The sequence below is a fragment of the Yamadazyma tenuis genome, chromosome 3 (assembly GCF_029203305.1).
Source record: "Yamadazyma tenuis chromosome 3, complete sequence".
Taxonomy (NCBI): Eukaryota; Fungi; Ascomycota; class Pichiomycetes; order Serinales; family Debaryomycetaceae; genus Yamadazyma; species Yamadazyma tenuis.
In genome coordinates, this window is record NC_089463.1 from 421,778 (window position 1) to 446,074 (window position 24,297).

The window sequence follows — 24,297 nt, forward strand, 5'->3', positions numbered from 1 at the left end:
GTATATTTGAATTTCATATTGCTTTGAAGCTATTACTGTACGTTTGAACTCTATGACCTGATAAAACCGGAAACTGTACATTAAAACTTTTTAAACCATTTACAAAATTAATTGTTCTTCAACACATTCTTCAATGCCTCAGCAACATCACCAACGTCATATTCTTCCTTGTTCAAGTCCTTCAAGTCTGCAACTGGTCTTTCGGCCTGAGGAGTAATTCTGAAAGCGTGTCTAGAAACAGGGGTATCCCAGTCAATGATAGCAGAGTGCTGGACAACCCTGTTGTCCCATACAACCACAGTGTTTGGTTGCCATGTTGCTCTCATTTGCAAGTCATGAGATTGCTCGATGTGCTTGTATAAGAATTCCATCAAGAAAGCCGATTCCTCGACCTTCAATTCGACAATTCTTCTGGAAAAGGCTCTGTTTAAGTAAATAGCCTTTTCCTTGGTGGCAGGATGAACTCTGATCAAAGGATGAATACTTGAAATTGGTTTTCTTCTTTCAATACCTCCATTACCTCTGGAGCTGGAAGCTTGGTCTTCAGAAGTGTGCAACACATGGAGACCTTCTAATCTCTTCTGGAATTCAGGAGATAATCTCTTATAAGCTTCCACCACGTCGGCGAAAATGGTATCACCACCAGCTTCTGGGCCTTCTAAAACCGAGAAAAAAGTGGTTCCAGGTGGTTGCAATTCGTATGAGACATCTGTGTGCCATCCGACCGCATTGGTGTTTTGAGAAAAGGCTCTTTCGAATTCACCAGGGTCTGCACGACGGTAGGTGATGTGCAATTCCGGGTGTTCCTTAGGAGCCCCCGAGGTTGGGTGGATGTGCAATCTTCCAAAATAACTACCGTACTTGACAGCAAATTCAGGTCCTTTTGTCGCGAAATCCTGTTCTCTGAACACCACAATACCACGTTGAGCCACAAACAACGCCAACTCATCTTTTCCTTTGTCGTTCAACTCAGACAACTGAACTCCGGTGATTTCTGTTCCAAGCTTAGGAGTAACTTTTTTGTTGACGACTTTAACGTCTTTTGGAAACAAATTTGGGAACGATGGGTCAGCCCTGGTACCTGGTTCTTGGTGCTTGAAGAACTTCAATGGAGGAAGCTTTTGGCTGGGGTTCCAGGTGGGAAGAAATTCGGGATGGTTGGAAGCGTCTCTGTTGACTTTGTTGACGACAAGAGTGCCATCTGGGAGAACTTCATCTATTCCTTCGTGGAAGTGAATGTCGTAATTACCACCGTTTGGACGAGTAGCCATAATGAATAATTTTGCTTTGTTTTGTTTTGTTTAGGGTGGTGCATGGGTCAGAACATGCGGGGGTTTATATACTTTCGACAGCAATCCGGTTCGGCTATACTGGGAATTTCTTAGAGCACATGAGCAGCACGAATCTGGGTAGCCACCACAATTGTGAAGGAATTTGCAGCAACATTATAGCGCGATTGCGAAAAAACTGGCCCGATTTGGAAGGCGCCATAGTTGAGCCATAGTTCTATGAACACTTACAAGGTCAAAGATAAGACCACAGGGGCTTGATTGGCTCGGACGGCAGGGTAGTTGCTTAATACATGGGGTGATTTGGGATGTGAGAGCGAGAATTAGACCTACGAAACATTAAATATAGTATTAGGGTAGGTGATTTGTCAGCTTTTTTGTGCTGTCAACTGGGAGGAGAGAACACACTATTTAGCTGATATTAAGCTCATGGATTGATTATACGTTCATGTGTAGCATATATTGTTCACGTGTAGTATATATCGTTCATGCATAGTCTCTCCTTCATGTGTAATTTGTCGTTCATGTGTAGCTTATCAAGGGCTTTTGTGTACTGCCACAAAAGCTGTGTCAGCTGGCTATTTCACGATAAGTCAAGAAAAGCCTTAGAGAGGACCCCATCAGCTGACTCAAGTTCTTAGGGAATGGACTATTGCAGAGTTAGGCATTACCTGAATGTCAGAGTTGGTTCTACCTAAAATGTGCTGTACCGAAATCAGTTCCCCTATTTTGAGCTGCTATTGCGAATATTGGCTGCGAATAAAGTCATATTTGATCCGAACCGATCAGAGAGCTATTTATCAAAGAAGTCTCAAGAGGCCCACTGGGTTTCCATTATCCTTTATACGTATTGTCTACTGGCATGGGCTCTTCTTTATACACTGAACGACTCTGCCCACCTCCTGGCTCTTTTGTCTCTGCCAGAAACTACTCCGATTCACCGAAAAATACCATGTAAGCCCAAAAGTCGAAAAGACATCTGCAACACATTCATGAAGAAACTTTTATGAGCGCAATGAAAGTGATACATGTTCCTGGCTCATACGTTTCAAATTGAAGTAACAAAAGGTCTACAATTTTGTGGGTGAATTGACCTTTGTTGACCATCAGAATGATAATCACTGCCATTGAAAAGTACTTGGACTATCGCGATAATGGTAAAAATGGCAAAAGATGCTTTGCCCACTACATGGGACCCTAAATCCAGTCCATTCTTTGTATCTACTGGAAGCTGTATCTACTGAAAGCTGTATCTACTGAAAGCTGTATCTACTGAAAGCTGTGTCTACTGAAAGCTGTGTCCAGTCGCCATTTCTTCTCCTATAACTCTTTTTACTCTATTTACAAGCTACAACCGCCGTTTCTCCACCCTCTTAGGCTTCACCTCCGTTGGTTTATCAACCACCGGCAGCTCAGGCTCCTTTTTCTTCTTACTAAACACACTTTGGATTGGTTCAATCACAAATCGCGTAAACACTGGAGTCAAGGCAAAACTCAATACCACCCGCACTGGCATAAGCATCTTCACCACCACAAAGGCATAGGCACCTTCCAGAATCAACTGGAACTTTTCGTTAAGTGAAAACCCGTCGAAATTAAACGATTGCATTGAATCATCGATGATTCTTGTTCCCTTGCTAATGGCCCATTGGGGAAGGTCAAGAGGAATCAGAATCTGATACTTGTGGAAAAGGTACCAAATTCCGATCAATGGCCCGACGGCCGTAAGCTCATGGAGGATTAAGAAAGACGTTAAATTGGCTATCGGCTTATTAATGAAATTAATCGTATAGGGTTTGAGGAAGCTTGGGACTTTATTGAGGATCTTTTGACCTAGAGCCGCCCTTTTATCTGGGAGGAAACTCGTCGAATGGAATAGAGACACTTGATATGCTCCACCTGCCATCTGTAAGCCTATATTGCGACCTAGCGGCCAGTGCAGACGTAATCTAACACTCATGGTACTGTGAGGGGGTCGTCGTTCCTATCGTTCAAATTCACAGTCGCGCTCGCGAACCGACGCCTATATAAAAAGCGACTTCTCACATTTGTGACAAACATCTATCACTTAATTACTTCTTTAAATACCATGTCAGTTTACATTGTTGCCACTGCCAGAACTCCTATTGGTGCGTTCCAAGGAGACTTGTCCTCCTTGACATACAGTGACTTGGGGGCTCATGCCGTCAAGGCTGCGTTGTCCAAGGTCGATATCAAGCCTGAACAGGTGGATGAGGTGCTTTTTGGGGGTGTTCTCCAAGCCAACGTTGGTCAGGCTCCCGCCAGACAAGTGGCACTTAAGGCTGGGTTGCCAGAATCAGTGGTGGCCACTACCATCAACAAGGTTTGTGCTTCTGGAATGAAATCCATCATCTTGGGAGCCCAAACGATTATTTGTGGTACCAACGATATTGTGGTTGCTGGAGGTGCTGAATCGATGTCCAACGCTCCTTACTACCTCCCCAGTGCCAGAGGTGGTGCCCGGTTCGGAGATTCCTCGATGGTTGACGGGATCCAGAAGGATGGGTTGTTGGATGTGTATGATGATATTTTGATGGGTAAGTGCGCTGAAAAATGTGCCTCGGACCATGAATTCTCCAGAGAAGACCAAGATAACTATGCCATTAATTCCTATAAAAAGGCACAGGCAGCTGTTTCTGCCGGTAAGTTCCGCAGTGAGATTGCTCCTATCACCGTTAAGGGGTTCAGAGGGAAGCCAGATGTGGTGGTGGAGCATGACCAAGAGCCAAAGAACTTCAACGAGGCCAAGCTCAAGAGTGCCAGAACTGTGTTCCAAAAGGAAAACGGAACCGTTACTGCTCCCAATGCATCCAAGTTGAATGACGGAGGAGCAGCCGTGATTTTGGTGAGTGAGTCGAAGTTGAAGGAATTGGGCTTGAAGCCATTGGCCAAGATTTCCGGCTGGGGTGAGGCTGCTACCAAGCCCGTGGACTTTACCATTGCCCCATCGTTGGCAGTTCCAAAGGCCTTGAAACACGCCAAGTTGTCGTACGAGGATGTGGATTTCTTTGAGTTTAATGAGGCTTTTTCGGTGGTGGGATTGGCCAACGCAAAGATCTGTGGTCTTGACTTGGATAAGATCAACGTGTACGGAGGTGCTGTTGCCTTGGGACACCCATTAGGATGTTCAGGAGCCAGAATTGTCGTTACGTTGTTGAACGTATTGACCCAAGAAGGTGGAAAGTTGGGGGTTGCCGGTATTTGTAACGGTGGAGGAGGAGCCTCAGCCATTGTTATCGAGAGACTCGATCACGACTCAAAGTTGTAGGTGCAATTGCCTAGTTCTAGAAATGTATATTTCGTGTTTTTCGTATCCGTCGTATCTCTACTAAAGTCAATTAGGAATGTGGATTCCCCGTTCGTTCAACTTATTGACGGTCCAAATCCACGTCCGGGCCGCGTAGTCCATGTCGCCCGCCACTCGCGACGGGCTGGAGTCAAACCCTCTACTATCAAAATACTTGCCGTTATCGTGTTCCAAGTCTAGCGTGGGATCCAAGCACGTTTTGATGATGGCATAGCTTCCCTCTTCCACCGAAGACCCGAAAAAATACCCAAACACCTGGAACAAGCACCAGAACATCACACCAATGATGGGTAGTCGCGTAAGGAAGCTGAAGCTATTAGGATTCATCACAAATCCAGTATCTACAGCTATGCTCAAGATCTTGGGGTTTCGCAACCCTAGCATTTTAACCATATGAATCCCAGATACCTTGGCGTTGCAATACCGGAACCAGCCGAACACTGTGTGAGCGTACGTGGGCCATGTAGTGTCGAGCGACCAGTACAGAAGCTGTAGCCGGTGGAGGGGGGTGCTGGTGTAGATGATTTTGGGAGGATCGAGATGAGAATGCAATGAAGTGTTTTCAAGGAGTGGAAGAAGTTGGGTTATAAGGAGAAACGGGGCAATATAGTTGAGTTGGAGCAGGATCTCGAAGTTGTCCTGGGTGAGGGTTGGTGGTAACTGGCTGGTGCTCAAGTTGTTGATGAAGATGTTCAAGTGGTCTTCCAACTTGGCAAATGCCGACGATGTGTGAAGAACCGACGTGAGGCTCGATGGGTCAAGCTCGAGGTAGCGGAGGTGTCCAAGATACCGCTCGCTGGAGAGCTCGTGCGATGTGTACGTCCGGCGTATGTGGATGGCTTCTTTCTCTAGTTCATCGATACATTTGAGGACCCGGGACTTGCTTCTGCCAGTAATGTACACCACATAGCCGTGGAGGAAAAGATAGAGCACCGTGTACCAGCCAATGCCGCTGCAGCCGCCAAGAATGAGGACGGTCCGGCGGTCAACCGTGGGGTTGACGTATGGGAGTGATTCGATATAATCGAGGTCTAGCATGGGTTACGGGAGAGTGCACAAAAAGTTGCGAAAACTAAGATGAGATAGGAGATTGAGACTTGAGCACCGATGAAACAGAGGAAGAGGGAAGCAGCTATTTTTGGGTATGCCTCTGATGTTATCAAGTTATGCTGCTACTCTTTGTGTCCACTGTTTGTTTCTCTTCTCCATTCTCTAATGTTTTCTATTCTCAACGCTCTTCTCTTCTCCCGTATGTTCATTAATCTATTTATCTATCACCCTACCCACTCGGATAGTGTTACAAATCTCCTGAAATATGTCATCAAGGCTCTTACCAGTAGTGTTAATAGCCAAGCAGTCGCCCCCATTTTCAACTAATTCGTCACCTTCAGGCACTTCCATAATTTCGTACTGGCTTTTCACCATATCACTCTTCATATAATGGTTCTTTCTATTTTCCACACGGTTGACCAATTCGTCGAATGAGGCATACAAGAAGCAAAACACAAAGTTGAACGACTTTCCATGGTCTTTGATCAATTGTCGATATGATTTCTTCAACATCGAGCACGTCACAATGGCGATATTGTGGGGATCTTCCTTGCATTTGACGGCGGTCTGTTCCGTCAAGGTGATGAGCCAGTCCCATCTGTCATCATCTGTTAAGGGAATACCTTTGGACATTTTGATTATATTGGCTTGGGGATGCAAGGCGTCACCTTCGACGTATGGGCAGTCGAAGTATGTTGAGAGCTTGGAAGCAGCGGTAGTTTTGCCGGTGCCAGCGGGGCCTCCGACCACGATGATGGTTCCAGTCATTAAGGTGTACTTGGAGATGGAGAATTCGGAATTCATTAAAAGCGGTGAGATTGCGGAGGATGGTGGGGGAGATGCGCGACGGACGTGGGGGGGGGACGTGCGATGCAGTTTATTTACAGGTCTATTTACAGTGGGGGTCGCGTCTCTCTATCTCGCGTGGGGGACACTCTGGGGAAACCATCACCTCTTCATCCGCTTGGACTCTCTCATATTACTCAACTCCTCCCCAATACGCTTTTCAATCAACAGCTTCCAGTCGTGGGCACTCTCGACATCCACAAACAAGTATGGCCACCGTTGAGCCAACCACATGAAAAGTAGCACCAATTTATGTGTGTCTTCGAGCACCGTCAACACCTGTAAACTCTCAGCCACGGGGGAAAGCCGAAGCGGCTTCAGACGAAGAATCTCAAGTGGCAAGAAGTCAACCGTGAGAATCGACATGCTCTTTGTCTCCACGAGATTCCGAATATACTTGATCAAAGTTCCTAGCACCAAGGGCGAATTGATGTTCAAATTGACGGGAGCGATGCTAAGCTTCAACTGGTCTTCTATCGACAACTGCTGCATGATTCCATCGGCCAGTAGGAGCTCCATTATGCCCATCCTCGACTCGATGTTTGTGAGGAAGAAGTTGTCGGAGTTGATAGGGCCATTGTCGATATCCTTCAAAATCGACTCCATCAGCGTATTGGGGTGGAATTTGGAGATGTAGCTTGTCCATACCTCGTTGGTGGGCCACACACATGCCTTGGGAATGTCCTCGACGGGCCCATCCATGTGTTTCTTGATATACGCGAGATCTTTCTTGTTCATGGCGGTGATTACTCCGCCCAGCTTGGACTTATCATGGCTGAACCTGCCGGCACGGCCACCGATCTGGCGCACCGCTGACTGGGTAAGCAGGGCTACCGATGTCCCGTTGAACTTCTGGGTGGTGGAAAATACAATGCGCTTGATCGCCAAATTGAGTCCCATTCCCACCGCATCACTTGCTACAAGCACGTCAAACTTACCAGAATTAAACCCATGGGCCTGCTCGCTTCGAATTTCAGGAGGAAGTGCCCCGTAGATGACTGCCACCTTGAGCTTGGTGGATTTTTCAATTGCCACTTTGAGCTGCAATATCTTCCGTTTCGAGAACGCAATCACACAGTCTCCCGGCTTGAGCCTCTCCAATCCGCGCACTGGCTGCGATGCTACCTCAAGCTTTCCAAGACGCTCATACCGATTGATCTCGATCTCGTCGCCTGTGAGAGTGGCGATACGTCGTACCAAGTCGACACTACGTTCCTCTCCACATACATGGACTTCTTTGGCCTGGACACCGAGTAAGGCACTGGTCCACGCCTCACCTCTCATATCGTCTGCGAGCATTTGGATTTCGTCAATGATACAGAGATCCATTTTCTTAAAAAGCGGCACCATTTCAATGGTACCACTGGTGATCTGGCTGATCTTACCGTCATCATCGACGCGGGCCACCACCTCCTCACCCGTGACGAGGTTACAGTTTATGCCTCTGCCGTTAAAGTTCTCGTAGATTTCCCGCGCGAGGAGTCGAAGTGGGCCCGCGTAGTACCCAGACAGACATTTTTCAAGCTTCTTCAACAGCTGGTACGTCTTGCCGGAGTTGGTGGGGCCGACGTGCATAACAATTTTTCGCTTCATTTTCCGGGTCTCGGGATACCACTGGGCCGGGTTGGAAAAATCGATGGACCTGCTGATGCCCTCTGCCGTCACAAGCAATTGCTGAGATCGTAATTTGTGCACAAGTTTGGAAAGCATGGGCGTGAGGATGTCGCCTTCGGCGTACACGCTCTTCAACGCCGGGGGCACCATATCGGCGTGGATGGCGTGGACGAGGGGGCCTAGGTGTTCCCAGCGAGGATTCACAAAGTCGGCTGGCGTGAGCAGTTGGGGCAGTTTATATTCCTGTGGAGTTTCACAGTACTTGTTGACCTCAGCCTTTACGGTATCCTTGAACTGCCGCGAAAGCGTGGCCATGGCGTGGGGCGAGTATGGCGGTGGTTTGGTCGGTGGGGTGGTGATGGCATGGTTCACAAATAGGTTAGCGAGCGGGTCCTTGAGGCATGCGTTAAGCAACTGGGAGTCTGGCAAGCTGGACGCCCGCTGTGTGGAGTAGCTTCGCCAAGCATCGACGGCAAGAATGGCCGTCGTTTGGGGCCGGAGCATCTGCCGTGTCCATGTGATTAACATATGGTTGTGGTGAGTTTATATTTTAGGCATCAAGTTTTTGCACTCGATGCGCGCAACAGCAGAGCCGAGTGTGTGCAGCAGCAATGGATGGAAGATCCACAAATACCCAATTACCTGTATCATGTCCTAGCCTTCTGTTGGTCTGACCCTTTAAACGGCTCTATAATCACCTCTCTAATCCCCGGCATCTTTTCTTGCCTCCTCCCTCATGCTCTGCTTCCCAGGCTATTTCTGCTCATTTCGCGGTCGCTTGTAAAATCAAACACCAATGCATCCATGAACAAGACCATCAACAACAACAATTACGCATCACAGCTCGCGGACGACTTCAATCGGTTCTATATTCACATCACCGACAGAACCCTCCATCAAGTAGGCAACTACCGAATTGCCCACGAAATCGGTGAGGGTTCATTTGGCAAAGCATACCTTGCTCACCATGTTCTTCTCAACACACCGGTGGTGTTGAAATCAGGTCTCATCGACGACCCCAACATCGTCCGCGAAATCTACTACCACAAGCAGCTCAAGCACCGTAACATTGTACGGCTCTACGAGGTGATCAAGACCGAAACCCATCTCTGGCTTGTGATGGAATACTGCCAGGGAAATGAGCTCTACTATCTCATCTACGAAAATAGAAGACTAGAGTACAAACAGACCCAACACCTTTTTTTCCAGATCATCCAGGCCACCAAGTACGTGCATCTGTTGAACCTAGCGCACCGAGACTTGAAGCTCGAAAACATTCTCCTTGCCGATAAGAAGAAATCCATCATCAAACTCACCGACTTTGGGTTCGTGCGAGAGTTTAGCCCTGCGTCCCGCCGACTTTTGCTGACGATGTGTGGCACCACCGTGTACATGGCGCCCGAAGTGCTCTGTGGCCAGAAATATAACGGGTTTTCTGCTGACATCTGGCTGCTTGGTATCATTCTCTACACGATGCTCTACGGGCAGATGCCGTTTGAAGAGGACGACGAGCTCCGTACAAAGTATAAAATCATCCACGAGCTGCCGACGTACGACGAGTCGGTGCCGCTGGCCGCCAACACCCTCATCCAGCGCATGCTTACCAAGAACCCGATGCTGCGGCCCAATCTCAACGACATCCTCAACTCGCCATTTCTCATCGACATCTCCAACCGTTTCCCCACCCATTCCCATTCCAAAGACACAGATCTGGCCTTGTCGATCTCGCAATATTACATGTCCAACCGGACCCGGTTCCTGTCCAAAGTTGAAAAAGCTCTCTTAAAACGGTTGGCCCATGCTGGCGTGCGCGTGGACCGACTCCGGCGAGACATCGAAGAAGGCCACATGAACTCTTTGACGGCCTTCTTTGACCTCAGTCTCACCCGAGACGTACGGCACAAGCGACGTAGTCGTCGTGCTCGGCGTTCGTTGAGTAAAAGCACCAAAAAGATGAAGAGTGTGCTTCAGTTGAATGAAGATGGACCGCAGCTCGAGCGCATCATGCTGACGCTAAGTCTCGGTAGCCGGCAGGGGAAGGCGGACCCGCGGCGGTCGACCGACAGACGCTCGGTCGACGTAGGGAGAGGCTCTGACGTGCCCAGCCCTGCTGCCACCGCACCCTTCGACCGCACGGTTCTGTTCTACACCGAACACCGCCGCCTGTCGGTATCGTCTGCCCCGTCCCCCGCCGGACCTCGGCCGCTCTCTAACCCTTCGGGTCGTAAGCTCATGAACCGGCTCCAGTTTTGGAAAAAAAGAGATGAGCCCCAGTACGTCCTTGAAGACACCAGTGACCTTACCATCAACAGCCCTAGTCCGAAAACAGTGCCAGATAACGTGTTGATGCCCATTCAGCATTTGGGCTCTAATGGTGGTTCGGCCTACATTTACAACCAAAACCAGCCGTACCCCGGTGAACAGTCCAACCCCAAGTTATCGGAGGTGAAACCAGCTTCAAAGGACCAGAAGCCCGCCAAATCGTCGGCCATGGTCCTCTCCCCGCTGGCCCTGACGCCGACCAAACTACGAAGACCCACCTCGATGGTTTCACAGTTGAGTCACGTGAGCCAGCTTTCGACCATGGCCTCTGAACTGGAGTCGGAGATGCTTGCGTCGGACTCCATGGACGAGTTTGACGAGGAATTGTACGAGTCGTCGTCGTTGAACGCTTCCACCCAAGATGTTGGCCGACTGACTGCTCGCAATGGAACCACGAAACGACCTACGTACCGACGCCAGGTGTCGAGTGACGTGCTGATTGCGTCGGTATCGACATCGGCGATGCTGAGACACCCGTCCACCACCAAAAAAGCTGCTTCTCTTCGCCAGGTTCTGAGTAATTCGTCTACTGAAAGTAGTGAGTTGCTTCTGCCGGCAGCTTCTACCACCACTGGAACCGGTGGTCTTTTGATGCCTCAGTCGAATATGGCTCTGTTTGTGTTTGGGAGGTCGGGCTCGCCCATCAACTCCACCTTCCCGCTGGCGGCTCCGGTGCCTCGTTCCAGCTCTCCGCCGGTGGGTGTGACAAATGGACCCAAGTTTAAAGGGGAGAAGATCAAGTACGGGACCACGCATCCTATTCAGGAAGAGAACGAGGATGACAATTCGAGTTGACAACAGGGACGAGTCAGGAGAGCTAGAGAGAACCAGAGGCTTTGATCTACAAACGTGGATTTCCTCTTGTCTTGGTGTCAATAGAGACATCAAGGCAATGTATTAATAGTTAATGTATGAATAGTTTTGCTCGGGTTTGGGTACACAACGCTGCTACATCGTTGTCACCTCACTCAACCAAGTACCACTCTTGCTCACCTCACTCTACTAAGTACCACTCTAGCCCATTTTCTTCCGCTACCACAGTCCTCACCTATTTTAGTGCGCGAAAAATTTTCAATTGTTTCAACATCATCATGTCTGTATTTGTGGTTGATAACGAGATCACCAGCTCCGTGAGAGAACTTGGGGAGATCATCGACACCATAAAGGGATCGTCAGACTTTTCTCAGTCGTTGGACTCCCATATTCCCTCTTCACCCGCTGATTTCACCGATAAATCAGCTCTTATACAGAAGGTTTACGACGCATCATCACCAGAGTATTTGAAAACTTTGAGTGACAAAGAGTTCGAACCAACCTTCAACTTGATCATATACATCTTAAGTGCCCTCCAAGGTGGAGTTGAAGCTGTGTTCGCCAAAGATACCGAAGACAAGTTATTGAACAATTTGATCAACTCCAGTCCTGTTCAACAATTGTCTTTGAGAGACAGAAAGTCCATTAAAGCCACCAGTATATTGTCTGAATTGACGTTGGTTTTCAACTTGTTGCCCAGCACCTCTTCTATCCGTGTGAAGGTGGTGACGTTGATTTTATCATTTGTCAAGAAGTTGGAGCTTGACTTTTCGATTCTCCAGCAATCTTTCGGTGAAAACTTGGTTCTGTGGTTACAAGAAGCCCAAGCGTCTGAAAAAGATATCAAACAGGTCTTCTGGTCGTTCATTGAATTGGACTCCTCTCGTTCACTGAAGTCTTTAGAGTTGATCAACAAATTCACAAAGCAGTACCAATTGGACCAACAAGAATTGCAAAGCTTGATCAAATTTGCCTTGAACGGCTCCACAATCGATCTCTCCTTCATGGTGAATAACAACGTCAACAAGGCCATTCAAGCCCACCAATCCGATGCGTTGGTGGCTTTGTTTTCTCGTTATTTACAAGGGGAATTACTCGAAGACTCGCCAGACTTCACCAACTTGAAATCCAAGTCCCAGATCTTGGCCTTGTGCAAATTCTTTGAAACATCGAGTAAGTTCGAATTCAATCTCGCTGAAATTCCAGTGGCTTCGTCTACTGATTTGGAAGTGTTATTGATCAACTCTATAAAAGCTGGTTTGGTTGAAGGTAAATTGGATCAGACTAATTCCACCTTCTACTTGACCAGAATTAACAAATTTATCTTACCAAGTGACCAACAGGCAGTGGCCAGAAACTTGGAAGGTGTCAAGAGCCATTTGGCAGCATGGAGAGCATCTCTAGTATCTGTTGGCGATGTGGTTAATACTTTTAGAGAAAACATCAAGTAGAGCGGACAAATATACAAGCAAGAACTCATGTGTGGTAATACTTTTAGAAATCAACTAGAGGTCAAATACAAGCAAGAACGTAATTCTATAATTCTGTAGCACCTAATCTCTATCTCCATCCAAAACACTCAAAACTCCTCCCACCAAATGCAAAGATCCCACTACAAACACATCGGCTGGTGCCAACAGTTTAAGAGAGTTTAAGCCCGCTTCAATCTCTTTAAACACTTTAATTTCCGTCTTCTTCCCGTACTTAGCATCCCTCTGTTCCCATACCTCAGCAAACCCCTTCTGGACCGACAAGGTATCAATGGCCGCCTGCGAATTGTTCATCGACACCAACTCGGCGTTGTATCCGCTGGCCCAGGTGATATTGGTGGTAAATACCACCGTATCAAACAGAACTCGCCCGTGCAAGTTGTCATACAACTGGGTCAAAAGCTGGTTAGCATTATCTCTTCCCTGCTGGTTGAACAAAAGCACTTTTCTCCGGCTGCCGGCACCGCCAAATTCACTACGGGTAGCGAGCCAGCTGGTGCACACATTAATCGATTCAAGGGTATGAGCACCATCGATATAGAACGAAAGACCCTCAAAACCAGGTTTGTGATCAATCACCTGGCACCGCCCGTCCCACTGGGCCCGTGCCAAACCCTCTTTGAACGGGGCTGGCAAGTACAGTAAGTCAGAAGACGGAAGGTCGGTGACCCCGAGATGCGCAAGGTGCGCTGCCGCGAGCTTCACCGCCAAGGCGGCGTTGTCGCGCTGGAATTCGCCCTGGAGCCCGAGTCGAACTCCCGCCACACTAACCCCATCGACAAATTCAATTGAACTGGCCCCAAGCTCTTCTGCCCGCTCGGTAATCTGCTGGTGTGTTTGCGGGTACTCGTGCTGGACGCTGCTGAACGCAGGCGACCCCCGTTTGAAGATCCCCGTTTTGTTCCAGGTGATCAGATCAATAGTACTACCCAACATCGCTACGTGGTCCACCCCCAAGGCTGAGACCCCGGTGGCGGTAGGTGCCTCCACAATATTGGTCGAGTCGTATTTACCTCCTACACCCACCTCGTAAATGGCGGTGTTGACGCCTTCACTCATAAAAATGTGAAACGACAATATCGTCAAATACTTGAAATACATGGGTTTCACCACGTCGTACGGCTCAAGGTCAGGGAACTCGTCAGCATCAGATGTCGTGTTAGACAACTTGTCCCAGACCTCGAAGAAGTACCGGGTGAAAAGCAGCTCATTAATTGGTTTACCATCTATTCTGATCCGCTCCCGTACAGACTTCAAATGCGGTGATGTGAAGAGTCCCACCTTTTTTATACCTCCAGGCCCACCGCCATTGGCAACGTATTGGAGAAGAATCGACTCAGTGAACGCACACGTACTACCTTTGCCTTTGGTTCCGGTGACATGGATGACATTGAGACGATTAAAGTCTTTGGGCGAGTATCCCAATCTTCTAATATATTCATACACCACCTTGATGGAGTACTCATTCTTGTTGACAGACGGGCCGATCTGACGCTTTGCCTCGAGCGATGCGAAGTTCGACTGGAGCGTATTCAACGCAGCAATAGCGTCTTTATAAGTTCTGCCTCCTCTCATATCCATGGTGGTGGAGTTAACGGCACAATACATCAGATGGCGCGAGGCTCTGGGAGGGCGCACGTCCCCCGGGCGTGCTTCTGCCCAGGGTCGGAGCCGTGGCCACCGTTGGCGCTGCCAGAGGGCGGCACACGACCATGACTCATCTCGACAGAAAATATAAAGCGACACGCAGTGCCCCTTGTTTTACTCACAAGAAATCGATTAAAGTACACTTTAATTGTATTCAATAGTTAATTAAACCCTTCTACTGTCCGTAATAGCCTTACCCAACTTTTTTGTTTTATTTAATCATCCCAAGAATTACAAACACGATGATTTTTTAAGCTTGCCCTAAGGACATAGTTTGTTAAATTCCTTGTCAGTATAGCAAAAGATCTATAAGGAAGGAATAGTTGAGTTATTTTATCTTGTTACTTGTTAAAAGTTCTGATTAAACTAGAAATGGTTGTACCAGGTGAAATCATGCCGTTGAAATACTATAAGAATTTTAATGTCCAAACTGAGCCCAACATCAAAGGGGAACCTGCCGGGTTCAATATCAGCGATTACATCAATGATATCCCTTTGCTTGTTGATGATGTAACTGACGATGACGACGAGTTGGAAAGTAAAAGGAGTTCCAGACTTGATTCGGTCGATCACTATAGCATCAAGAATGTCGAATCCAGCCCCAATACCAGTAGCTTATCTACTGAGTCTTCTTCCGGTTCCAGTGGGAATGCCAGGAAGATAAGACCCAAGAGGTCAAGGGCCAAAGGGTTTACTGCTGCGACATTGGCTCCCGAAGATTTCAAACAAGAGCGAAACCAGTTGATGATGGTGATTGTCAAGTATATTTCGATCAAAATTACCAATTTATTCCCTCCTTCTTCTTCCGAGTCCAAGATCTCGTTGGAGAAGTTTTTGATCATTATGGTCAACCGCCTCAAGTTGTCGTTGCCCAATTTTTTGAAGTCAATTATCTACCTTTTCAGATATATGGACATCATTTACCTTTTGAGGTACTTGAACCAATCCAATAACTTTGCGAACTTCAACGAGATGGACTTCCCGTTGAAGAAATTACTTATTGGCTGTTTCAAGTTGACGTTACTTAGAGAAAGAATTCACAAGAACTGGCACAAGTTGACCGGCTTGTCGGATAATGAGGTTAACATTGTTATTCAGACCATCTTGAAGAGATTGAATAACAAGGTGGTGATCAAAAATGGAGAACTTGGCAAGTTGAAGCTGGAAATATTCAGATATGTCAAGATAGTTTCCAAGGAGGTGTAGTCTTATTAGTGAAGATATTGTATAGTTAAAAGTGTATCATAGAATATAAGTGAATGTTTTGCAGCAGTAGGGATAAGGATGTCGCGTTGTTGAAAATACAGTTGGAGAGATAGTCAACTGAGTTCAAATCCGGACATTTGATGACTTTTTTGGAAAGCCCTTACTTCAAGCTTGAAAGTAAGAGCACATTTATCATTCAAGAAAATTTGTAACCTGAACTCACTGACTCTCAAATCTTCGAAGGATTGACATAAAGTACCCCCATTGACCCGAACAGTCTCTGAGGGTCTTTATCTACAAATATTTACAAGAGACATTTATATTCCCACGGTATCACCGTTTACATCTAAAGGAATACTTACTCACAAGTCCGAAGGAATATGTGGATGTCGCGCGAGTCGCGCGTCTGCCGAAAAGTCGTATTCTCCCAGACCAATGAGTCATAAGAATAGACAGATGGTAGAGTATTGGTAGTGGTAGCGCCAAACCATTCCCAAGCCAGCATAATATATTCTGATATCCACCAGAAACAATTTCCCGGTTTCCCTGGATCCAATTTCCCCAAAATAAGGGTGTTGCAGCCGATCCCATCTCATCGCCAGCCTCGAGCTCCAGCTATCTCTGACTCATTATCACTAAAATTCCGCGCTTGTGTGCAGGCCTCATCTTGTTCGCAACCCAGATTCTGGAGAAATCAAATAAACTGAAAAATTTTCAATCAGTCAGTTTTTTCTATTAGTCACCAGACATATAAAAGAGCCAGCTTTCTCATTAGAAGAAACTCACTACTTTGCTAAAATGTCTCTGAATCCTTACGGACCAAATCCTTCGGACTATTTGTCCAACGTCAGCAGCTTCGAGCTTATCGAATCAACCTTGAGAGAAGGTGAACAATTTGCCAATGCGTTTTTCACAACCGAAAAGAAGATCGAAATCGCCAAAGCCTTGGATGACTTCGGTGTCGACTACATCGAATTGACTTCACCTGTTGCTTCTGAACAATCCCGGAGAGACTGTGAAGCCATCTGTAAATTGGGATTGAAAGCCAAGATCTTGACCCATATAAGATGTCACATGGATGATGCCAGAGTGGCTGTTGAAACCGGTGTCGATGGGGTTGACGTGGTGATTGGAACCTCTCTGTTCTTGAGACAATATTCCCATGGTAAGGATATGAACTACATTGCCCAGAGTGCAGTGGAGGTGATTGAATTTGTCAAATCCAAAGGCATTGAAATCAGATTCTCCTCTGAAGATTCCTTTAGAAGTGACTTGGTTGACTTGTTGAACATCTACAAAACCGTTGACAAGATCGGAGTGAATAGAGTCGGTATTGCTGACACGGTGGGAGGAGCCAACCCTAGACAGGTGTATGAATTGGTCAAGACGTTGAAATCGGTGGTCAGTTGTGACATCGAGTGCCACTTCCACAACGATACCGGGTGTGCCATTGCCAACGCCTACACGGCCTTGGAAGGAGGAGCCAAATTGATCGATGTTTCGGTGTTGGGAATCGGTGAAAGAAACGGAATCACTCCATTGGGAGGTTTGATGGCCCGTATGATCACCGCCAACAGGGATTACGTGTTGTCCAAATATAAGTTGCACAAATTGAGAGACTTGGAGAACTTGGTGGCTGATGCCGTACAAGTCAACATTCCTTTCAACAACCCTATTACCGGTTTCTGTGCTTTTACCCACAAAGCCGGTATTCACGCCAAAGCCATCTTGGCCAACCCTTCTACCTACGAGATTTTGAACCCATCTGATTTCGGGTTGACGAGATATATCCATTTCGCCAACCGGTTGACTGGTTGGAATGCCATCAAGTCAAGAGTAGACCAATTGAAATTGGATTTGACGGATGAGCAGTGTAAAGAGGTCACCGCCAAAATCAAACAATTGGGAGACGTTAGACAATTGAACATCGATGATGTTGATTCCATCATCAAAGAGTATCACTCTTCTATTGATGATAATAAGGAGCCAGATGCCAAAAAACAAAAGACCGAGTAGGTCATGATCGTATGCAAAAATCAATGGATATTCGTATTTAATTTCACGTAGACACTTTGTATGTGACATAGGTCATCTTCTAGGTGGCTGGAGCCCAATTTATAGATGGTATTTGCATAGGGTTGCAACACCATTTGATGGCATTCCTCGCGCATCTTGTCGCGCTCAACGCAAAAATTTTCAACTGTTCAACACATATAGTCTCCATAATTATGTCTCAGTCTTCTATGTACGTACCACTTTCGCCAGCCACATGTGCTAGTACACCCGCTAACATCATCTCCAGCATCGACCCCCACCAAACCCCTTCGAATTTGACTTCCACCGCTGTAAATGGCAATTCCCATGCCTCATCTACAACACCCACCTTTTCTGCAACCGTCCCTACCAATAAAGGAAGTAGGTCCTACACGTTACCAGAAGCATTCCAAGTATGGGAAACATCCAAGAATAACATATTGGCTCCTAAAACCCATATTACCGGGGTCCAGGCCGACGAATCACTGGATTCTTCCTCGTTCAAGCACTCGAAGCCCCACCCGATCTATCACTTACGCCTCAACGAGACGGACCACGTAACCGCAGACATGCAGACCCTTTCCTTAGGTGCCAACGAAACTAGCCAGCCATCACCAGCAGCTCTGGCCCCTGCATTCGAAGCGATACACCAGTCAACCCACCAATTACCTACTCAAACACCTCTGTTATCGTCGTCCAGCCGTCCATTGGCACCAACAACGTCTTTAATTTCCCCTGATCAGATTCTCTGGCTCTACTTGGACTCGTCGGGCAATGAACAAGGGCCGTTTAACGGAGGTTTGATGCATTCATGGTTCACAGACGGATATCTTAGTTTGGACTTACAAATCAAACGCCAGAACCTGGAGTACCACAGTTTAAAGTCGTTTTGTGAGCTTGTGGGAGACTACGTGGCGCCATTCAAGGTGCCGCTCCCACCTTTACTGCAGGCACCCCAGGCCAACCAACCTCATCCACTGGAGCAGGTCCCGCAATTAAGCAATGGCCTCAACGGGTCGCTTCTTGGCCTGTTGAGCCAGCCGTTCGCACAGCCCATGGCGTACCAGTTCTCGCCCATTCCATCTCTTCTCCAGCACCAGATCGGCCCCAACCCGGTGTTGACCCGTGGTAATCTGAACTGGGGTATCAACGACTTTTCGTCTCCCTCCACTCCTATCACCGTCAATACCGGTATCAGTTCTCAGCCAACAAGCGGCTCCAACGGTTCCCAGCCCGGAGGCCCCATGCCCATTTCGCCATGGACTTCCACTGTCAACTCGCAGTCTCGTGTAAATTCCCCATTTGCACCAGTGGTGGAGTCTGCGGACCCGGTATTGGCCAATTTGCATTCGACGGTGGTGACCGGCATTTTGGGTGACTTTGATCAGCCCACAACCACCCCTGACCCCTCTGAATCAGTCCCTGAGTTTGAACCAATTGTGCAGCCAAAAGTGGTGATTGCTTCTGAACAAGTGGCTGTTCCCGAGCCAGTTCAAGAACCCATCGTTCAGCCCCGGGTGGTGATCCCTGGACCCGAACCTCAGGCAGCCAAACCAGAACCTCCAAAAGAAACCACTCCTAAACCCTCACCAAAAGTCCAGGTTCTCAAACCGGTATCGGCTGCTGACGTGAAAGCCCCTTGGGCCGCATCCACCAAGCCAGAGGCAGCTCCCAAAATGACTTTGAAAGAAATCCAGCAGTTGGAAAGTGCCAAACTCAAGCAGCAGAAGAAGCTTGAAGCCCAATTGAAGCTCGAAAATCAGACTAAAGCTTTGAAAGAAGAGATTTTGAGGGAAGAAAGAGAAAAGGCAGTTGCTGGTGGGTTACCCACCACTTCTAATTGGACTACAGGTGGTGCTACCAATGGCCTGACCAAGGTTATCAAAACTTTAGCCGAAATCCAGGAAGAAGAGAGAAAAGCTGCTAGTTTGGCCAAGGGAAAGTCGAAGACGCCTATCAACTCCATTGCTGCCCAAATTGCTTCTTCTTCCCCCGAGGACTCGGGTGCGTGGTCTACTGTCACCAGCAAGAAGGTTGCAAAGAAGGCATCTACCAGTACCTTGATCAAGTCTTCTACTACTACTTCCTCGACTAACCCACTGGTGTTGAGAAGTGTTTCTGCGCCGGTGGTAGCTACTTCTCATAACAACTTTGACACTTTGAGACAAGACTTTGTGATCTGGGCCCGGTCTCAAATGACTAACTTGTATCCTAGTGTGTCATCCAACGATTTGTTGGAAATGTTCATTTCCTTACCCAATAACACTGACTCTTCCCAATTGATCTCCGAAACCATCTACAGCTCTTCTGCCACCATGAACGGCCGTGTTTTTGCCCAAGAGTTCTTAAAGAAAAGACAGCAAACCGAAAGAATGATAAGCACTCCCAGCGACTTGAGTGCTTGGTCCCAGGCCATCATTGAAAGTGCTGACAGGGTGCAATTTGTGGATGAAGAAGGTTGGTCCACCACCAACAAGAAGAAAAAGGGTAGAAAGAATTAGCATATCATTCGCATACAGCATTCAGTAAAATATACACTGATATCAACCAATATTCTCTGACGCTACATCTCCTACAACATACCGTTTTCAGGGTCTATTATTTTCCTATACACCATACCTAAAATGAAAGTCATAAATTGTCGTAATCAATACTGCTTAAAATCTCGTTCACAAGCTCAACGTTCTCTTTGGGGATCATTAAGATGGCCGAACGGGCCATGGACAAGAAGTTTAATTCGAAAGGATAGTCTGACCCCGGTAAACTATTGATACCGGTGAAGATTTTGCTGGCCACCCCTGCCACAATACCAGTAGAATCCAATGGGAGTTTCTGTAAGTCTATAGTTACGGGATTGATAATGTCTTGAGTCGAACCTATTAAAAACCTCGACTGGAACCCCATTTTCGACCGTTTTTTGGAGGACCTGGGGAGAATCAACGACACTTCATTTTGTGAAGTTCGAGTAATTGCAAAATAATCGGGAATGTTATTTGCAGCCAAATTTGCAGCAGCCTTGAGGATGGTGGCAGCAACATCATTGGACCTAGAACCTGTGAGCAACAACAGGACATTTTTGTCTATACACGGCTTGATGTTCGAGTCTTTGAAGAGCTTGAACACACGGTCTTCAAGACCCTTAGAGCTCTCATCATGAGAAGGAGCCACAATGGGATTGAAGTTATTGTTGATGATATAGCTGCCACTCAAGTCGTTGAACTCAAAGTTACTTTGGGTCAAGATGCTAACCACCTTATCTTCCAAGTGGTGGGGGATCAACACGATGTCACTGAAGTGACTCGAGAGAAAAAAGAGAGAGATATTGTTCTCAGACAACGGTTTGGTCAACTGCAAAATCCGATAGTTATTGTCACTACCACCGCCGCTATCAATTTGCAAGTTCACAAACTGCTGCTCCACCAATGTCACATCGTTGTAGTTCAATTCCTGACACGCCTTTAATGGTTCCTTGAAAAGTCTGTGCATCACTGTCGTTGCACAGATAATGGTGCACTCGATGGGTGTAAATGCTATGTGAAAAAAGTAGTTGGGCGCCTCCGGGCCTTCACTGTCTGACTCATTGGAGTCAGACCGGGCCGTGTTGGACGCTGTCGGTGCTGGGTTGGTGTTGGTCACCGAATGTCTCTTGCTGGAGTTATCGATTTCTTTGGTCTCCAAGTTAAAACTCGACATCGACGACACCGACCCGTGTTTCTTTCCTCTCCTTGGCGTGGAGAATGATGCTGACGATGATGACAGGTCGTAGAGGCTGTTCCGTTGAGGTTTTGATGTGAGATTAAGAAAGCTGAGTCGATCTTCAAGCTCATCTTCATCCTCATCACTTTCACTACCAGAGCCCTCGAATTCGTTACCTCCAGCCTTATCCACTTCAGCGTACAAGAATTCGAGAATGGCACTCTTGAAGATCCAGTACCTGGATCGATTTATGGAAAGGATCGATAGTTTGGTGGGGTTGATTTGAACCTGATTCATGCGAAGTTTTGAGCTGGAATATTATCTACTTATGAGAAGAAGGATGTGGGTTAGATAGGAGTTTTCCAAGCTGGTGAAAAGGTAACCACAAACACAATTGAAAAATGTGAAAAGAATGTTAGGGGGGTTTTCAAGTTTAGGTTGGATAGGATTAGGGGAGTATTGAGTCACCGAGATCATCCCCCGGTGAGGGCCTCGGAAGTCATTGGGCCCCACGGCATCAAGGGCCGCCTTGACAGGGCCACTGATACCTATCCCCGCGAGGCTTTGGGCCGCATACCACCCTCGGCCATACCCCCGGATCTCCCCACCCGGCTCTTTCCTATGTAGTGTCCTATGAAAAACTGGTTGAGAATACAATAGATAAAAGTTACATTGTTACCGACTTTCAATAGCACCATTTGCCTGCACCTTAGTGTCTGAATTAATATCAATTATGTTTTAGTGGGAAATTTGGTCTAACAGTATTGATATTATTTTAGCCCGTCCTCCAATTACAGCCGCTAAAAATTTTTCACTAAGCGGTTTTAGTGAAAAACACAATAGAAAAGGGGTAGATTATGTTCAAGTGGTTAAGTTAATTTTGATGTGGTATAGAGTCATTATCTGGTCAGTAAGTTGCGGTTATATTGTATTTACTAAATAATAGATGGGAAATTTAGTAGGAAGATAGGCTTTGTCGTTCATAGAATGTTTCCCATAACTCAATACTTTCCTTCTGAGACTCAATGGAGCTCTCTATGAAGATTTCCACGCTGTTACGGAAATCGTCAATTTTTTCAAGCTCAAAGTTTTCAAGCTCCTGTTTTATTGTGTCGCTAATGGTCTTGAATCTCTTCTCAAAACTATCGGTTTTAGTCTGTAATTTGTCGATTTCAAAGTTGAGTTGACTTATCTTATCGACTTGATTTCTCAGCTTGTACTTAGTTAACAGGGTTTTTTTCTTGTTTAAATCGCTCAAGTTGTTTTGGTACGACTCGTAGATTGTTAGTCTTTGATCAAACACATACTTGATGGATCCAATTATCCGCAAGTACTCTTCGATGGTGAACCCCAAGGTTAAGTGGTCTTGCAAGTTGACTCTATCAAGGTTGTCCTTCAACTTGATTTGCACTTCATTGAAGGCCGCCAAAGTATCCGATGTCTTCTTTGATATCTCTAAATCGGTCAACTCTTGGATGGCCACAGTAATTTGTTCGATAATGTTAACAATATCGATTCTTTGATTAATTATCAACTCGATTGCAGAGTAAAAGTTTTGCAAATTGGATTCCAAGGCCTCAATATAATGCTTTTTGGTGTCGAAAAACTCTTCTGGTTCTTGGGGTTTGTTGGAGATAGAAAAGATCGAGGACATGAAACCGTTATTGGCAGAGCTGGTGTCGGCAGGGTTATCCAACATGTCATTATTCTGCAAAGATGCACCAGATCCACTGATTCTTTCTCTTTCTTTAGACTCATTTGCAAAGTCTTCACTAGTCAAAAACATGATGAAATCAGGGTCGTTGGACAAATCCGGAATGCTACTGGTTTTGCTCAACATCTTCTCCAACGAAAGCCTTCTGTTCTCAATGAAACTCTCATTGAACCGGCCAATATATGTCTGTTTCGATGGAGGTGGAGGAATGATTCTTCCCATGTGGTTGTTTTGGAGCTGGTGGTATATCCACCGGAAATCCTTATACCGTCTGGTAACGATGAACGGTTCAGTTTGCTGTGGAAAAGTGCTTGGTTCAAGATTCTTATTCTTGGTGGTTATACGATAAACGATATGTGCGTTGGTAATGTCCCCCACCTTCATTGGATCGCCCACAGTTATCTCGAGATGGTTTTTGGGTTTACTAGGGTCGTGCTCTCCATTATGTGCTTTGATCGCTGCAATCGCCGCTGGGGTTCTTGCTTGCTGCTCCCGTTGGGCATCTTTCGAAAGATCATACAATGGAGCCTCCGACTCCTTGACTAATTCTTCCTTGGCGTTAGCAGATTTCATCGAAAGGTTATCAGTAGACTTATTATCAGTGGATCCAAGAGGTCCCAAATTTTCATTCTCTTTTGCAGGGGTGGACTTCAAGTTTTTGGCATTCTTTTGCAGAGAAAACTTCCGAGGTCGTTTAAACTGTTTACTCTTGCCATTCTTGCTCTTCACATCAGCCAGAAGATCAAATTTGATGGGACTTTTAGCATCATTAAACAACGAGTCAAAGTTATCCCCTGGAGTAGCAGCCATCACCGACTGCTCCAACTGGTGGTCGAAATCGTCGTTGCTGGCCAACTCGTCCATGAGCTTGGACTTCTGCTTGGCCCTTTCTTCTTTTTTCAACTCGTGCATTTGCTCGAGTTCAGATCTGGCGGTGTCGTAGGCAGATGAATGGTTGTAATTGGGAGACTCTGTCACCAGGTCCACCGCATAGGACGATTCTTGAACTTCGTGGTGGGCCAGTGGAGCCTGGTGGGAGTCTTCTTCGCTGGATTCGGGCTCGGTGTCGTCGTGGTGTGTGGTTGTGTTGTCTGGGTCCCCTAGGGATAAGTCCTGGAACCCATTAAATTCGGGATCCAAATAGGTGCTGGAGGCGGCATTGTATGAGGTGTGGGTCGAGGGAGAGAGAATGTCGTCCCAATGTGACGCCGTTAGATCATCGTCGTGATTCATTTGTGGTATAGTGCT

The 24,297-nt window shown here is 46.8% G+C and overlaps 13 protein-coding genes across 13 annotated transcripts; 6 read left to right on the forward strand and 7 right to left on the reverse strand. All coding sequences in view use genetic code 12, as the record gives it.

The window, feature by feature from the left end:
* Positions 1–107: 107 nt before the first annotated feature.
* On the reverse strand, positions 108–1,271 carry PSN45_002580 (Fe(II)-dependent sulfonate/alpha-ketoglutarate dioxygenase-like protein; the record flags this gene model as incomplete). The annotated part of the gene is made up of 1 exon (XM_006684896.2): positions 108–1,271. One exon carries the CDS (start codon positions 1,269–1,271, stop codon positions 108–110), a length of 1,164 nt encoding a protein of 387 aa, XP_006684959.1.
* Positions 1,272–3,378: 2,107 nt separating this feature from the next.
* ERG10 (erg10, acetyl-CoA C-acetyltransferase) lies at positions 3,379–4,578 on the forward strand (the record flags this gene model as incomplete). The annotated part of the gene is made up of 1 exon (XM_006685107.2): positions 3,379–4,578. The coding sequence occupies one exon, from the start codon at positions 3,379–3,381 to the stop codon at positions 4,576–4,578; it is 1,200 nt and encodes a 399-aa protein (XP_006685170.1).
* Positions 4,579–4,644: 66 nt separating this feature from the next.
* Positions 4,645–5,655, reverse strand: PSN45_002582 (NAD(P)-dependent dehydrogenase; the record flags this gene model as incomplete). Its single annotated transcript, XM_006685105.1, has 1 exon — positions 4,645–5,655. The coding sequence occupies one exon, from the start codon at positions 5,653–5,655 to the stop codon at positions 4,645–4,647; it is 1,011 nt and encodes a 336-aa protein (XP_006685168.1).
* A 225-nt stretch (positions 5,656–5,880) lies between these two features.
* PSN45_002583 (gluconate kinase) lies at positions 5,881–6,471 on the reverse strand (the record flags this gene model as incomplete). Its single annotated transcript, XM_006685103.2, has 1 exon — positions 5,881–6,471. The coding sequence occupies one exon, from the start codon at positions 6,469–6,471 to the stop codon at positions 5,881–5,883; it is 591 nt and encodes a 196-aa protein (XP_006685166.2).
* A 144-nt stretch (positions 6,472–6,615) lies between these two features.
* SUV3 (RNA helicase) lies at positions 6,616–8,655 on the reverse strand (the record flags this gene model as incomplete). The annotated part of the gene is made up of 1 exon (XM_006684894.2): positions 6,616–8,655. The coding sequence occupies one exon, from the start codon at positions 8,653–8,655 to the stop codon at positions 6,616–6,618; it is 2,040 nt and encodes a 679-aa protein (XP_006684957.2).
* Positions 8,656–8,931: 276 nt separating this feature from the next.
* On the forward strand, positions 8,932–11,244 carry PSN45_002585 (uncharacterized protein; the record flags this gene model as incomplete). The annotated part of the gene is made up of 1 exon (XM_066157895.1): positions 8,932–11,244. The coding sequence occupies one exon, from the start codon at positions 8,932–8,934 to the stop codon at positions 11,242–11,244; it is 2,313 nt and encodes a 770-aa protein (XP_066013992.1).
* Positions 11,245–11,540: 296 nt separating this feature from the next.
* Positions 11,541–12,713, forward strand: PSN45_002586 (uncharacterized protein; the record flags this gene model as incomplete). The annotated part of the gene is made up of 1 exon (XM_006684891.2): positions 11,541–12,713. One exon carries the CDS (start codon positions 11,541–11,543, stop codon positions 12,711–12,713), a length of 1,173 nt encoding a protein of 390 aa, XP_006684954.1.
* A 102-nt stretch (positions 12,714–12,815) lies between these two features.
* On the reverse strand, positions 12,816–14,333 carry MET7 (Folylpolyglutamate synthetase; the record flags this gene model as incomplete). The annotated part of the gene is made up of 1 exon (XM_006684890.1): positions 12,816–14,333. One exon carries the CDS (start codon positions 14,331–14,333, stop codon positions 12,816–12,818), a length of 1,518 nt encoding a protein of 505 aa, XP_006684953.1.
* Positions 14,334–14,771: 438 nt separating this feature from the next.
* PSN45_002588 (uncharacterized protein) lies at positions 14,772–15,605 on the forward strand (the record flags this gene model as incomplete). Its single annotated transcript, XM_006684889.2, has 1 exon — positions 14,772–15,605. One exon carries the CDS (start codon positions 14,772–14,774, stop codon positions 15,603–15,605), a length of 834 nt encoding a protein of 277 aa, XP_006684952.1.
* A 798-nt stretch (positions 15,606–16,403) lies between these two features.
* LYS22 (homocitrate synthase) lies at positions 16,404–17,621 on the forward strand (the record flags this gene model as incomplete). The annotated part of the gene is made up of 1 exon (XM_006684888.2): positions 16,404–17,621. One exon carries the CDS (start codon positions 16,404–16,406, stop codon positions 17,619–17,621), a length of 1,218 nt encoding a protein of 405 aa, XP_006684951.1.
* A 212-nt stretch (positions 17,622–17,833) lies between these two features.
* SMY2 (kinesin-like protein) lies at positions 17,834–20,140 on the forward strand (the record flags this gene model as incomplete). Its single annotated transcript, XM_066157896.1, has 2 exons — positions 17,834–17,850; positions 17,908–20,140. The coding sequence occupies 2 exons, from the start codon at positions 17,834–17,836 to the stop codon at positions 20,138–20,140; spliced, it is 2,250 nt and encodes a 749-aa protein (XP_066013993.1).
* Positions 20,141–20,270: 130 nt separating this feature from the next.
* PSN45_002591 (uncharacterized protein) lies at positions 20,271–21,632 on the reverse strand (the record flags this gene model as incomplete). Its single annotated transcript, XM_006684886.2, has 1 exon — positions 20,271–21,632. One exon carries the CDS (start codon positions 21,630–21,632, stop codon positions 20,271–20,273), a length of 1,362 nt encoding a protein of 453 aa, XP_006684949.2.
* Positions 21,633–22,290: 658 nt separating this feature from the next.
* Positions 22,291–24,282, reverse strand: vps5 (Vacuolar protein sorting-associated protein vps5; the record flags this gene model as incomplete). The annotated part of the gene is made up of 1 exon (XM_006684885.2): positions 22,291–24,282. One exon carries the CDS (start codon positions 24,280–24,282, stop codon positions 22,291–22,293), a length of 1,992 nt encoding a protein of 663 aa, XP_006684948.1.
* Between the last annotated feature and the right edge of the window lie 15 nt (positions 24,283–24,297).